Source organism: Leptonychotes weddellii, chromosome 4, assembly GCF_054177405.1.
Source record: "Leptonychotes weddellii isolate Sample4059 chromosome 4, ASM5417740v2, whole genome shotgun sequence".
In the NCBI taxonomy this organism is placed as follows: domain Eukaryota; kingdom Metazoa; phylum Chordata; class Mammalia; order Carnivora; family Phocidae; genus Leptonychotes; species Leptonychotes weddellii.
In genome coordinates, this window is record NC_138372.1 from 78,913,788 (window position 1) to 78,930,128 (window position 16,341).

At 37.3% G+C, this 16,341-nt stretch overlaps 1 protein-coding gene across 2 annotated transcripts in view; it reads right to left on the reverse strand.

Annotated features, from left to right (window-relative positions):
- Positions 1-16,341, reverse strand: part of OLFM3 (olfactomedin 3) — a 191,728-nt gene that overhangs the window by 15,299 nt on the left and 160,088 nt on the right. For both annotated transcript variants that reach the window (XM_006728170.3, XM_006728169.3), the window contains exon 4: positions 12,246-12,465. In XM_006728170.3, the coding sequence (XP_006728233.1) occupies positions 12,246-12,465 (220 nt within the window). The remainder of the gene's footprint in view (positions 1-12,245; positions 12,466-16,341) is intronic.

Genomic DNA, 16,341 nt, shown 5'->3' on the forward strand with positions numbered 1-16,341 from the left:
CTGCTCAGCGGGGAGTCTGCTTCTCCCTCTCTCTCTGCCTTTCCCTCACCTCCTTCCCTGCTCCTGCTCTCTCTCGCAAATAAATAAATAAAATCTTAAAAGAAAAAATGAACATGAGGGCCAAGAAAGGACATATTTAGCAATTGTATTTCTTATTAGGTCTCACTGATTTGGTCTTGCATATGTGTCTTAATGGTAGTTGTCCTGAGTGTGTGAAGGAAACCTATCTCTATAATCTAGCAAGTCAATATAATTTTGCAAACTTTAACTCTGTGAGATTTCAGTGAATGTTTTTGTTTTGTGAATGGATTTTTAAGTTAGATGTAAACCAGTTTTAAAATAAGCATGTGGGGTGCCTGGGTGGCTCAGTTAGTTGAGCGTCCAACTCTTGATTTAGGCTCAGGTCATGATCTCAGGGTTGTCAGATTGAGCCCTGTGTCACGTTCTGCACTGGACATGGAGTCTGCTTGAGATTCTCTCACTCCCCTGCCTCTCCCCCCCCCCCCAACCGCTCATACTCGCTAGCTCTCTCTCTCTAAAAAAATTTTAAAAAGATGCATGTGAAACTATGTGAGCTCTGGTTCCAAATAAAGATTTTATATATAGTCTCTGGCCAGAGAGATTCCTGTGAACATTTATGAACTTTGTGTTTTGCATTCTTTGATTCTTCTATGTGATTCCGCTCCATCATTTTCCTCCATGTCTGTCACCCATTAGCTATCTCCCATCTGCCCAGTGACTCACAATGTGCAGTGCCAGTCTTTGTCTTCTTGGCACCACCCTGGGTTTGATCTTGATCCACCATAACTTTCCACCCCACAGTGACATTCTCTGAGTAAACCAAAATTTACAGCATTAATCTACAAAGTGCACCTAAAGTGAAAAATTATAATGGCTCAAAGTATCAACAATTTTAAAATAATAACATCTTAAATGAGTCATTTATTCATTGACTCATTTATTCATTTCATTACTCATTAATTCATCAAGCTAAGATTTAATGAGCATCAAGCACTGTTCCATATACTAGAATTACAATGGTAAGCAAAACATGGCACCTTTTTTTCTGGTGAAGCTTCCATTTTGAAGAAAGGGAATAAAAGAAAGAAGCAAACAAGGAAATATATCAGGTAGGAAAAATTTTAATGCAGATATTTAAGTAGAATAATTTGATAGTGACTTGGGGGGTCTGCTTTAGATTCTGTGAGTAGGGAGGACCTCTCAGAAAGGGTAATATTTAACCTGAGATCTAACTGACAAGAAGTTAGCCATGGAACCATAAGTTGAAGGGACGGACATTCAGGCAGTGGATCAGCTAGATGGCAGCATCTTAAATTGGGGGGGGGTTCCTTACTGTCTGGATATGAATACTGATTCTATTATTTACTCTCTGGGGATCTTGAACAGTTTTTAACCTTCCAGTGTCTCATGGATAACAACAGTAATAATATCTATTTCACAGGGTTATTGGGAAGATTAAGAAATATATATATAACTTAATAAATATTAGCTAGTCTCACTGTTCTTACAAAGGTCCTATATCTGGATATGCTTGGTGAGTTAAGAGACACAGAAATTTAGAGAAAAAAAGGAAGGCCAGTGTGTCTAGAGCACACTTGGAAAAGTAGAGGAGGTTAGAGAGGTGGTCCAGAAGAGGAAGCTATGTAAAGTCAGAGTACTTGGGTTTTATTCTAGGTATGATGGAAAGCTATCAGAGAATTTTAAGAAGATGGGGGAGTGACAGAATGTGAGCACTACATTTTAAAAAGGTCACTTTAGGTAGCATATGAAAATTAATTACAGAGGGTATACAGTAAAGGCAGAAAGACCAGTTAAGAGATTATCACATTGGTCCAGGTGAGAGATGATGGAAGTGGTGATGGGGATGGAAAATAGTAGATGGTTTGGGTTATGTTTTTTGGGATAAAGTTGATAGGACTGGCTTCAGAATAGATGTTAGGATGGAAAGTAAAAAGAGGAATTGAAGAAAACCTTAAATTAAAAAAAATAGTCCATGATAATACAAATTTTGGCTTGTTCAGCTGGAAAGATTGTATTGCCATTTACTCACAGGAAGTGACTGAAGAAGGAATGGGTTTGGGAGAAAAGATCAAGAATTCAGTAGAGATTATTTTAAGTTGTTCATGACTGGTATGCATGCCAGTGGAGGTGTAAAGAAGATAGTATAAAAACCTAGGGAGCATTGACACCCTTTTGAGACACAGTTTTAACAGTCTAGGGAAAGCCACAGGCTAAAATTGCCTTAGAGAGAGGACATACACAGAAAAGAGAAAATCATTTAGAACAGAGCTGTGGGGCGTTGTGACCCAGCAAAAGAGCTCAAAAGAAGCTACAAATGGGACCTAAAAATAGTGTAGTGTTAAGAAAAACAAAACAAGGGCGCCTGGGTGGCTCAGTTGGTTGAGCGACTGCCTTCGGCTCAGGTCATGATCCTGGAGTCCCAGGATCGAGTCCCGCATCGGGCTCTCTGCTCGGCGGGGAGTCTGCTTCTCCCTCTGACCCTCCCCCTTCTCATGTGCTCTCTCTCTCTCTCATTCTCTCTCTCAAATAAATAAATAAAATCTTTAAAAAAAAAAAAGAAAAACAAAACAAAAACACAGCCTTTTAAGAAGGATGAAGAACTGGCTTGTGGGGAATACCACTGAGATATCTAATAAGCTCCCAGAAATGATCATGGAAGTGAGCAGCAAGAGTCACTGGTGATCACAAGAATCAAATGAAGACAGTGTTAAGAACAGAAGCTGGATCACAGTTGGTTTTGAAGACTGTAAATTAAAGCAGCAGCTATAGAAGATTCTTTCAAAGGAGAAAAAGCAAGGGTCATGGGAACTTTTTATTATTGTGCTGACGTTATTAAGAAAAGTTTGTTTGCCTTTAGGGATAACCTAGTAGAGAGGGGAGATGGAAAAGAGAATAATTAAATAAATGAACTCCAGCAGTAGATGGGAATCTATTTAGGAACCATGAGTAACTATGTCTCTAGGTATCTGTTTATACTGTTTTGGGGAAATGGGGGAATATACTTTATTTTTATTCCCACAAATTCCCAGAAATTTTCCAAGGAAATGTTTGTATGGTATATTCCATCCAGGTTAGAATGCTGAGGTGGGTGTTAGGAGATCTGGTTCCTAATCTAAGCTGCAGCATTAAATTATCATGTAAAATTGGATAATGCACTTACTCTCTGGGATGGAGTTTCCTCATCTCAAAGATGGAAGTTCTGAAGCTTGTCATTTTCTTATTCTAATTAAGGAAACATTGAGTGGATAGGGGATCAACAAACTTTTGTATGTTGCTGGGAAGAAGGTGGTATTTGTGGTTGTGGTAAAACACAGGGTGATCATGGTCATCATCATCATCATCTGCTCATATTCTTGGGAAGCAAAAAAACAGGGCTGTCAATGTTGCTTTCTTCCCAGGTGAAGTTTATCTTCTAAATACTTATTTGATTCTGAGCTAAAATTCATCTTGGTAAATGAAATTGGTAAAATAAAGATGCAGGAATTTATAAACAACTGGCTGCTTTTTTAGTTATAATTTTATGGATATTAGTGTTAAGTGAACACAGGTATTTTCAGATTCTGAAGGAATGCAGAAATTGTAGAAATAAAGTAAAATAAACAATAGAAGTCATTTCTATTTCTTGGCTCCTCAAAGCTAGTTTTTGTTCAAATAAATCATTATCTTTCTTACTTCACTCTCACTTTCTGTGAGGACAAAGCCAGACAGAAAGTATAATTTCCCCAAATGCCTGGAAGACAAATGTTCTTGCAAAAGAGGATGGCAAAGAAGGAAGTTAAGAGTCTTGCTTCAATGATTTTCTTCTGCTATGCGCCTCTGTCTACAGTGAGACACATGAAAATATTAGCATTTTATAATATATTGCATGTGTATGATTGTATATATTCAGAAAATATACTGAATAGATAGTTTAGGAAACTGACTATTTTATTTTCTGATGACTTTTAGACATTAAACTTCTTATGATTAGTTGCAATCCATATTTATCAATCAGTAGCTCAGGAAAATATATCATTTGGGATTCAGCAGATCTGTTGTTTGGATCAATGAAGCAAAAAAACCATCTGTCTTTTGTTTATTTCTTCAATATATAATTGTATCTTGTAACATCCTGGACTAACAGCTTCTGGATTTAAATCCTAAAGCCATGCCCATATAAGTAAATTAAATGGAGTTGTGAATATCTTCAAGACAGAATGTTATTTCTTTTTACTTAAGGCCATTGGAGAACTCATGTAGCAAGAAGTAGATATGATTTGATCTTTAAAGTCTATTAAAGCTACTGAAAATAAGTTTGTCTCTGCCATACATAGTGAATTCTAGTAAAGTATAGTAAAATCTATGTATATTACTTAAAATTTTATTTGTATATTTAATCTTGGCACTTCCACTACTGAGACAAAGGTGGTAAAAATGATGGACCTAATTGATTATTGGATAGGGCACTAGAATGAGTTTTTAGTGGGTGTCTGGTAAATAAGGCCTAGCATAATATGTTTCTAAATACCTGTGTCTTTCCAAAATTAAGTTTTAAATTTATTAATTTATTGTAATTAGCATTTTATAATGTATTGCATGTGTATAGTTCTGTATATTCAAAAATACAATGAATAGGTAGTTGAGGAAAGTGACCATTTTATTTCTCTTGATTTATGCAACTATTCTTAAAATTATCTCAACTTTTTCTGGGATAGAGCTTATATTATGAGCATATGTTTCAGAAGAAGCCTAGTTAACATCCAGATTGAAAGGAGCAAAATTGTTTTATGAAATCCCAAATAATTTGGTAATTCATGCTTGCTTCTGAAAGCACAATTTTTATATCCTTGGAAGTCTTACCATTTAGTTGTAATCTAGGAAAATGTAGGACATAAAAAGAAAGATAAATAATAAATCAATTTATGGTAAGATATACCAATTACCCAAAAGTGTGCTAAAATAATGAAGGTTCCAGGATTCTGGAAGAATGAGTCATCACCAAGTACTTGGATACTGGAGCAATTGCATTCTGTATTACAATCTAGAATTTTAGGGAAAGTAGGACTGTCCTTGCTAAATAACTCATTTGAAGATCTTCTCAATTTAATTTTTGGGATTATTCTTGTAAATTCCCCCTATTAAATTTCCAAGTTAAATCTCACTCCACTTCACTCCAGGCACACAGTTTGACTTTTCTATTAATTCCCACTTTCACTGAGATTTTCAGTGTCTCTTGTTTTAAGTGCTAGGTAGAACCAAATATCATGTGTTTTGTAATGAAATGTTGCATTGCCATTGAAGAAAGGACAGATGGCAACAGAAACAAAGGTTAAAGAAGACTGTGCTTTTGTTGTCTTTTTTTTCCCAAAAGAATTTTGGCTTTGTAAAAGATACAGATGTTTTATATATGACATATACTGATTTATTTCTTGAGTGCAACATAGTTTTTTATTTTAAAAATATTTGCTCTCGGGGCACTTGGGTGGAGCAGTCAGTTAAGCGACCGACTCTTGGTTTTGGCTCAGGTATGATCTCAGGGTCATGAGATCGAGCCCCGCGTCAGGCTCCTTGCTCAGTGCAGAGTCTGCTTAAGACTCTCTTTCCCTCTCCCTCTGCCCCTCCCCCCCTTTCAAATAAATAAAATAAATCTTTTAAAAAAATATTTGCTCTCAAACCCTCTGTTGACACTAATTTTTACCTACTATGTTTCAGGTGTTTTATGATGGTCTAAAAGAATTCAACTGGAATAAGACATAGATGGCCCCTGATCTCTCAGAGGAGGGGAAACTTGTCTTTAAGGGGGTAAAGATTAAAAAAATATAAAAAAAGGTGTGCCAAGTTTCATGGGGAGTGGGATGGGGGACTCTGGGAGACTGTGCCGGGGTAGCCAACCACATACAGGAGCAATCAGAGAAGGCTCCATAGGAAACTTGGTGTCTGGTGTGTAAAATGCAAAATCATTAGAATTTGGATAGGTCAGGTGGAAGAATCTTCTATGACAGGGTAGAAGAAGGTCCGTGTCCAGCCAAGAAAGCATGCATGACTGAGAAACTGAAAGATTAGAATGGCTAAAGCTTATAGTGAGTACATGATGAGAACTTGTGAAAAAAGGGCTGGAGAATTAGGCAGAATCCATGTCATCACGACAGACCATGAAAAGCTATTTGGATTTAATTTTAAGAGAAAATCATTTAGGGGCGCCTGGGTGGCTCAGTTGGTTAAGCAACTGCCTTTGGTCAGGTCATGATCCTGGAGTCCCGGGGTCGAGTCCCGCATCGGGCTCCCTGCTCAGCGAGGAGCCTGTTTCTCCCTCTGACTCTCCCCCCTCTCATGTACTCTCTCTCATTCTCGCTCTCTCAAATAAATAAATAAATCTTTAAAAAAAAAAAAGAAAATCATTTAAACATACATGTAATATGATTAGATTTGCATTTGGAAAAGACTACTCTAAACACCTCATGTGGTGGAGAGGGAATGACTTCAGGTAAAGGGGAGTGGGTAGGAGGCCCCCTGCAGTAACCCAAATGAGGGATGATGAATGACGGTCTGGGTTAGGGTGGTGGAAGTGAGGAAGCAGGAGAGAGGTGGTTTTAAGAGATTGGTTGGAGAGAGGAATGATGTGAGTGCACGTGAATGAGGCTTAGGAAAGGATAAAAATGTCTCTCTAGCTCCTTTCTTTCTACAGCAACAAAGAAAGAAATCTGGGGATGAAATCTGCCTTTGAATTCAGAAGGAACTTGGGTTTAAAGATGCTGCCTCCATCATGTACCTTTGGTAAATTAATTTAAACTGTCTGAGCATGAATTGCCCATAAGAGTGCCTAACCCAGAGTTCTTGCGGTGGCTAGAACTAACACAGGTACAATAGCTGGCCAAGTGCTCGTCAAACAGTAGGCGGTCAGTACCGATGTAGTGGTCTCCTTTTGTGCGTATTGCAACTTCCTAACAGTAGAGGGAGACAGGGTGCTACTACTCATCTTTGTATCACCCAGTACCTACCAGAGTGCCGGTACATTCTGGAGAGTCAATAAATATTTGTGGAATGAGCAAATAAGACTATTACCACATAGACAATTTGCTTTCCCTTTTAAAATCTAATTTGGCATAAACATGCCAGTAACCCAAATTTCATACCTGTGACCTAAAGTTTTTTTTTTTTAAGATTTTATTTATATATTTGACGGAGAGAGAAAGCGCAGAAGCAGGGGGAGAAGCAGAGGCAGAGGGAGAAGGGGGCTCCCCGCTGAGCAGGGAGCCTGATAGATATACGATATATAGATATATACGGGGCTCCATCCCAGGGCCCTGGGATTATGACCTGAGTCAAAGGCAGATGCTTAACCGACTGAGCCACCCAGGCGCCCTGACCTCAAGTTTTGAGTGCTCCTGCTACTTCTCTCTATTGAACATGAAGCCTCAAAACTGTTAATAGAAAGATGCACCCTGTGTTCACTAGATGGCACCACACCACTGCCCTAAAGTAGAATTAACTTGAAGGAGTGGGGGTGTGTGTGTGCAGAGGACTGGAAAGACTGATTATTATCTACATTAAACATCTATTGATGCTCTCAGGGTGTGTGAGAGCTTTAACTGTGCTTTTTTCAGCAAATTCTCACATGCATATAATTATATTTTGCATGTCTAGGAATGGGATATTTAATTAAGCACACGAGACTTTATTCTGTCTCTCACAGGAGAAAATTAAGCAGTTAGGAAAGAGCATTACTGTACCTCATTCAGGCCCACTAGGCTGCATTACTGTTGAAGCTTTTTCTCCCCCTTAATTTCTATTTTCTCCAAAACCTTAATTTTCTAGTAGAAATAAGCTGAATGGCGCCCTAGTGCTCTCAATGACTTGTGATTCCTTTAGCGCCTTGTTTACTATTTGGGAGTAATTTAGACCTTGCAGGCAATGAGGTTAGTTTGTTTTTTAGTATCTTAAAATTTATGTGATGTATAGTGTGACATTTTCCCTAAAAGCAAATTCACTGAAAAGGTGAGTGGGAATGCATTCATCATTGTTGCAATTTTATTCTCTTGCCCCAATCCATTTCTGCCTTCTGCTAATTGGTTGTGTGCATTGAGAGGCTTTTGTAAAGAGTGAAGATGCCATTGATGGATGAACCTTCTTGCTCCTGTTACTATACTGAGGATACCATGATTATCCAATGTCCCACTGTAGATCCAGACAGCAGAGCAACTGGATTTTAGATGCTTTGGAACATTGAACCTCTCATGTTTTTTTCCTGTACATCTCCTGTTAATGATCCTGATGTTGATAACATCTGTTTTCTGAGTCCATGTGTTCTGATATTTTGATAATTGGGCAGTTGATAGGAGGCATGGAGTTAAAAGAATTCTCAGAGACAATTTCGTCCAATCTTTATTTAAAGTCCCAGGAAATAGAAATACAAAGTGGTATGAGACTATTAACTTAAGGCACCACTCTCAATTATGTGTTTGTGTTTTCTTCTGCAAATATATGTTTCAGATACTTCCTTTCAAACTGGAGTAATTTTTAAAAGGACAATATAAAGATTCTGTTATTTATTTTTTCAGGGACCATGTAACTTCATACTCATGGCATTAAGGCTGTCTGTCTCTACCTGGATATGTTCTTTACATTGTAATTAATGGTTGTGATCCATTTGATAAGTATTTTTTCTGCTTAGGAGACTCTCAGTAAGTAGTTCTGATTGTTCTGTAGATCTGTTCTGATGGAGAAAAGTACTCAGTTCTTGGGACAAAAAGCATAAATGAGTTAGAGTCATTGCGGCACCACCTCTCTACTAAGTACATAGGGATCTCAGGACTACTAATAACCTAGGAAAAGAGTTTATAACATGTGAGAATTAGTTCTGATCTCTTGTGTAAGGTCATATCAATTAACTCAAATTGCAGACATCTCATTAAATAAGAAAGTTGAATACTATTTTATTGCTGTTAGATATTTGCACTGATAGCTAGGTTTTGTTTTTGGTTAGTTAAGATAAAATTAAATATTAACTAGGGGCGCCTGGGTGGCTCAGTCGTTAAGCGTCTGCCTTCGGCTCAGGTCATGATCCCAGGGTACTGGGATCGAGCCCCGCATCAGGCTCCCTGCTCTGCAGGAAACCTGCTTCTCCCTCTTCTACTCCCCCTGCTTGTGTTCCCTCTCTCACTGTCTCTCTCTCTGTCAAATAAATAAATAAAATCTTTAAAAAAAAATTAAATATTAACTAGTTAATGCAGTTAATTTGACAGTTACATTCTTTCAAACTTTGTTGTCCGTGAGGACAAATTAATAAAAAGAGGCTTTGATGTTAAAATATATATATATTGTGGATCACAGTCCTAAGGCCTGAGGACATCATGGAAACATTATCCATGGTTCAGTAAAAAGGAGTAGGATGAATTTACGTCCACTTAAATTTATCCCCTTTGTCCCAGATATCATTTTCAATATTGAAGGAGGCTGTGTGTGGGAGAGTTATATGTGAACTGAAAAAAACAAAACAAAACAAAATGGGATTGTGAAAGAGCTGAAAGGAGTGTCGATTTCATTTCCTAACTGCAACATTATTTCTTGCTGAGTCAACTCTGAGAGAATATGTGTTAGAAGTGAAATTCATTTCTAAAGTTAAGCAAATTCCAAGAATTTCCCATGACAGTCCCTCAAAAACCTGACTGGCACACTTTAAGGTCCAAGGTGTTTACTAGCTAGAACTATTCTATTGCCTATCCTTCCTTTAGTAGAGTGCAGGTGTACTTAGCAGATATCTGGTCTTAGTGTACAAAGCCTGTGGCTTGAGTTTATTGTGAGCTGGTAGGAATGACCAAATGAATTGATTCTCAGAATCTGGAGTGATTCATCTGTAACAAAGAGACCTCTTCCAAAATAAGTCAAAGTCCTACACAGACCAATCCTATGCACTGTCATTTACAGAAAATCTGTAATCAAATATTTTATGAGCTAATAAAAATGCATCTGGATATTTCTTTGTAACCCCCAAAGTAATTTAGATAGTGAAGGCACTCAGTTCTTGCACTGAGATTTTCTCCTCATCTGGTTTGGTGGAGACATCATCTGGCAGGCTATGTAATATGTGCATCAAACTAAAGGCATTTTTTTAATTTAAAAATAAAATATAACAGAATTCACTTATGTCAGTAATATTTACCTATTGGATATTAGCAATAAACTTCATAACATTAATTATAAAAGAACAGCATATAAGGAGGTTATCTAAGTGCTGTATCAGATAAATAATTCCTCCTTTGCTTAGTCTTAGTCAATCCTGTGCCACCTGACTCAAATAGGTGGCTAAGAGAGTTTTTTTTTTTTTTTAAGTAAGACTTGAAATAGCTTTTACTGTCTTGAAAGTTAGAAATTGTTACTATATGGCTCCTTATAGAATTAACTTATTTGGCAAATATTTATTAAATTCTCTTTGTCAGGCAGTTTTCCAGGCATTGGGGGAATACAAGGTTTAAAGGGAGGATCATAGACATTGGAACAAAATCTAGAAGATAGCTATCCAATTACACATGCAATGATAATGAAGCATGAAAAGTCCAGTCATTGGTGAAATATCAGTGTTTGGGAGCACCTAGCTGGGACACACAGTATACATAGGGAGAGCAATGAAGGATTCTGGCAAGACATGACATTTAAACTGAGACCTGAAAAATGAATGGGAGTTTGTCTCATGTGGCAAGTAAACATGTGTTGACACAGAAAGGATAAACAGGAAAGAGCATTTCAGGGGAGGGGACAGGCATCTCAACACTGCCCTGTGATAAGAAAGTGTGGAACACACATGACTGGGATGTAGCATGTGAGGGGAAGAGTGGCAGGACCTAAGATGGGAGAAGTAGGGTGGGCTACATATGGAGGGCCTCATAAGCTGTGGACTATATCCTAGGATTTTCAGCAGTGCAAACTAATTTCAGATTTATGGTTCAAATAAATCCTTTTGGCCATAATGTGGGCAATGGATGAAAAGTGCAAGAATAGGAGTCACAGAATCTACTGGAGTCATGATTGTTAGGAGAAGAGTTATAGGTGAAAAAGTGTGGGCCTTGACTGATGAGGAATAAGGAACTGGGGGTGCCTGTACAAGCGTTTAGCTTTAGGGTTTGTGTTAATTGCCTTCTGAGTAATTTTGTCAGAATCTCTAGGAAATCCTGGGTTGACTGCAGTGGGGCCTCTAATGTGATTCCCCACATTGTTTTGAACTGTACTAAATGCAATGTTTTGTATATTCACTCTTTTTTCATTTGGATTGCATTTGTAAAATAGTCTTTAAGGTATTCATCAGCCATTCAAATTTTAAGTGTTTACATTTATTCTCTGAAGTTGTCTGTACTAGAAATTATCTTTTCCAAATTCTTTATTTCTCTTTTTAGTTTATTTTCAATTTCAGAAAAGTTTTTCTTTCCGTTGAGGGAACACTTTTCTACGGTTATTGACTTGACCTCCCTGGCATGTCACTTCATGTCAACAACCAAAATACTGTTCCTAAATGGACTAACAACCCCTCTTTAATTCAATTTGTGACCACATATTTATTTTGCATTAAATTACAGACTAATGCCAGGATGATTTCAGTTGAATAATTAGCTCATGGGTGAAGTGGAAGAGTTTGGAAACCTGGACCAGGTTGAACCACACATTTTAGGAGTCAAGATCTAGAGTCCATATCCCATGTCATATGCTTGACCCCTTGCAGAGTAGTGAATATATATTTGAGTAGGTGCCTCCTTTTTATTTCTTGAGTGGATCAGAATAGCTAGCTGATGGCAATTCTCTGTAGTAGAGGAATTGTTTTTATTTGATTTAATCACTGCATAAATCACTTCATATTTGGTCCCAAGCTAACTACCTTTTTCCCAGCCTCTGACTTTCTCCACTACTAAAAATGCCTCTCCTCCCTTCTAGCCAAGTAATGATTGACCATCACATATTATCTGTCTGGAGTAACTTATTGCCATTAGTGTAGCCAATAGAATTGTCTGTATTATTTCAAGCCACCAAATGGTAACAGGGTGTTCTGAAAATTAGGCAACTGTTAATCAAATAACACTGATTACACAGGCGTGCTTAAGGCGTTAAGGAATACTTAGAAAGCAGGCTTTGGTTTCTCTATAATTAGGTATTCATGACTATCTGCAAAATGTAAGAATGCAGTTTTCATTGAAACCACTTAAAAGCACAACTTAAACAAATGAAATTGTTCTACTTACTCAGCTTTTTCATGCAGTCACGAAGCCTGGTTTCCAGGCTCAGCACCCTTTGATGCAGTTCCTCATAGTCATAGGCACCGATTTCCTCTTGAATCCCAGTGAGGACAGCAGACAGATTGCGGATTTCCTCCTTGAACTGGGTGATTAACTTGGCATCTGTTTTGTACTGTTCCAGCACGGGGATCAAGGGCAGGAGTTCATCCATCTTCTCTTTCAACTCCTGTGAAAACCAGCCAATTGTTCCTGAGAGTCATTGAAACAGATCAAGCAGCTATGTTCTTTTTAATATGATACCTAAAGGAGATTATTAAAACAAATTCAAAATTCCTTTTTTTGAAAATTAAAAGAAAAATTTTATTAATTTATAATCAGGATACAACATTATATTAGTTTCAGGTTTACAGCATATTGATTCAATATTTGTATATCAAAATTCTTATTGATTTTGGGTTAAAATTAGGTACTTTGTGAGAATGTAAGTGGCTACATGATCATTAGTAGTAAATCCATTTATCTCAATACAAGAACCTCTCTTTAAATGGTTATGTGCTTTTCTTTTTTTTTTTCCTTAAAGATTTTTTTTATTTATTCCTGAGAAGCAGAGGCAGAGGGAGAAGCAGGCTTCCTGCAGGGAGCCTGATGCAGTACTGGATCCCAGGATCCCGGGATCACCACCTGAGCCGAAGGAAGATGCTTAACTGACTGGGCCACCCAGGTGCCCCTGTGCTTTTCTATAAAACAAATTGATCCTTATCATAATTATAAAAACTTTTTATGATAGCAATTAAGGGTTAATGTATTATTTCACTTTCAGGTAGCATTTTATAATGTGAACAACGCATTATTTAGGAAATATAATCAGGGTCCATCTTCTAATTGTGAATTACTAGAAATAGCTCACTGACTAATTGTCTATGTTATGGGGGTACTTACAAGAAATTTTGTATCCTGGAACAGCTTTTCTGTAACACTTAGAATTGTTCCAACTATGGCTTTCTCCCATTCTATGCCTTCCATTATGCTCAGGTAGTCCTCATTCTTTTTAACATCCATCTTAGCACAACATCATTAGGAAGGTAAGTTCAGCAGGCATAATAAATCATGCAAAGCTCCTTAAAGCTCAAAGAAATGCATGTTGATGTTTACCATTTTGAATTATTACCCACACTCTGACTCCATTTGCTCTAGCATAGATAATTTAGAGCTCTTTAAGTAAGGCAGAGTTGCTCACCCATGTAGTGAATTAACTCTTTTAACTCTTTCAGGGACCAATGTGCTCACAGTTTATGTAACAAAGGAACTAGTTGTACAGAGTTGTTCGAAACTGCAAAGTTGATTTTCATCTGGAGAACAAGAAGCATATTTTGCCAACACAGTGTCTCTTATTTCTAGCATCATGGGACTGAGCCTCACCTGCAGTTTCACTTTCAGTTTCTAGGTGTGTCACCCTTTCTTCTTTTCCTTTAATTTGGTGGTAGTGGTCAGTGAAAATATTTCATGAGTGTGAGTCAGTTGTGTGTGTGTGTTTTTTTTTTACAGATGATCTCATTTGTGGAAAGAGCTGTCACTGTTATGATCATTTGAGAATAATCCATAGGTGCTGTCAGAAACCATGCTGTATACTAACTAATTAAAGGAGCTGAAAATTGCATTTTAAAATTACATTTGGAAGATGTTATTACTATAAATGCATTAAAATAGCAGGAGCTCCCATTGCTGCCTTGATTTATGGGCTTATGTCTCCTTTGGGGAAATTTCCACTTGCTCTGTAAGCTCAGAATTCTTCAATTTTGTCTATATGTCCATGCTGAGTGGGAGGGGACAGAGTCTTCATAATGAGAAAGATTCATAAATATCACAGTGAAAAGGTGGAATTGCATAGCTCTACTCATTTTGGTGGCTCATTTGGAAATAAACTTATTAGTCTGAGCATCTTATGGCATCCCAAGAGGAAGACACAATTGCTTCATTATGATTTTAATAAGAAGAGTTCTGTTGGTAGCATTTGCTGCATATTATAGCAACAGTTACAATGAAGAGTTTTATGTTACACTATGGGAATACTGAAAAGAGAGCAATTCAGTGTCATAATTTTGGGGACTTTTTTTTCCCTGAACTAAAAAAAAAAAAAAGTAATTATATTTTAGGATCTTTTCAAAAATTCATAATTTGATTATTGGTAATCAATTTTGAAACTCTTGATGCTAGTCAGAGAGCAGTGGAACATTCGACCAATATACATATCAAATACTTAAAAGGTTAAAGTAGAATAGCACAGATCCGTACTTACTAATTTCTTCTAGAATTTCACTTTCTACTATGTCGCTCTTACAGCAAAGGTTGTAGCTAGACTACCTTGCCCAACCATGATCTTTTCATATAAGAATGATAGTCTCAAGTGTGATAACTAGAATAAGATTTTCATCCTAAAAAGTACAGAAGACAGAACCTACTTAGCATTTTTGATAAGTTGAAAACAGTGTCCCAGAGTAGGATTTTCTTCCAATTTGAAAGTATTGTTTGATGTAAACTTACTTTTGGAATGTTCCAGTTCTTTGTCTCAAATATGGCATCTCAGCACCTAGATGCCGAGTCACCATTGGACTCATGCTCAGACTCAGTGAATACATAAATTCAACAAACATATTTAGCATGTTATTATTATAATTAAATTTCAGAGAGTTAAAGTCTACTTGGAGAGGCAGTATAGAACTGGTAATATTAGGCTTACTTCTAGAGCTGGATGTTGTGGTTCTGATGTATATTAGGTATTTAGTGCTGAACAAATTGCATCAATTTCTTCATCTCAACGATGGAGATAGATATGGTGCCTACTTTATAGTATTGTTGAGAGGATTAAATTAGCTAATATATATTTAAAGTTGTCAGAACTATGTGTTGAATATGTGTAACTCTTCAGAAAAATATTATTGCTTTTTGGATTTTTACATATAACTGAAGTATCTACTTGGATTATGTGAATTAGTAAAATCAAAATCATTAGGTCATGTGGTGCTACCTGAAAATTAAGTTTTCTTACTGATAGCCTGGCTGCTGCTAGGCAAACTTCTAGAAAAGGTAAATCATTTCCTTGAGTTTCTCTCAGCTTTGTATCTCTTTGTTTACTTCTGATCTTCTCCCAACAGTTCCCACAGATGGACATGCTTCATCATGTGTCCCCAGGCAGGCCAGGCCTGGCACCCTCAAACTATCCCTTGGCATCGCAGAGTTCTGCATTGTCCATCTGAGCTTAAATAATTTTCACTCTGTGCCAGACACCCTGAGCATCTCTCCTTCTGTCCTTCCTTTCTGGGAATGCTCTCCCTGTAAGTGCCAGCTTACCATTGCCTATCTTGTTGATGGTCTCAGCATCCAGCTCACGTTACTCCTCTACAGCCTACATCCTAACCCTGAACATTGCAAATGTTCTGGTTTTCTCCAAGTCCTCTGTGATTGTGTGTGTGTGTGTGTGTGTGTGTGTTGGGGGGACTAGTCCAAAACTACTTTCTTGAAAATTGCCAAATCTTGTAACTCTTCCCCTGATCTTCTCTGAATGAAATTAAATAACATTACTCTTCCCTTTGTGCTGTTAAATAATATTTATGCTTCTATTTACTATCAGTTTTACCTGTTTGTTTTAGTTGTCTTTCATAGAAGAGAGATCATTATATATCCAGCAGTGGGCCCAACTCTGCCTTGCACACAGTTCATGCTCTAATGTTGGTTGACATTAACTCATTTCCTCCTCAGCCTTATATTTTTTGCGGTTTACCATTCCCCCATAAATTCTCTATTCATCCAGTTCACTCATTCTCTCATTTCCAATAATATTTACATTTATTGTATCTTCTAAGCCTTGTGTTAATTTGTTCTAATTTCTTAACCTCCTGGCTTTGTGTCCTTTTCTCTTCAACTTAAACTTCATGATTCATCCCTTCAGCCTCATCTCTTGTCAATACCCTCAATTTTCTTACCCTCTCTTCCTTCTGTTGTACCTCTCTGGTAAAACTTTAAAACTGGTTCACTGCGAAACTGTTTTCTATACCTACCTACTCGGCTCCTGACCACCACTAAAGAAAATTACAAAACCATGAAA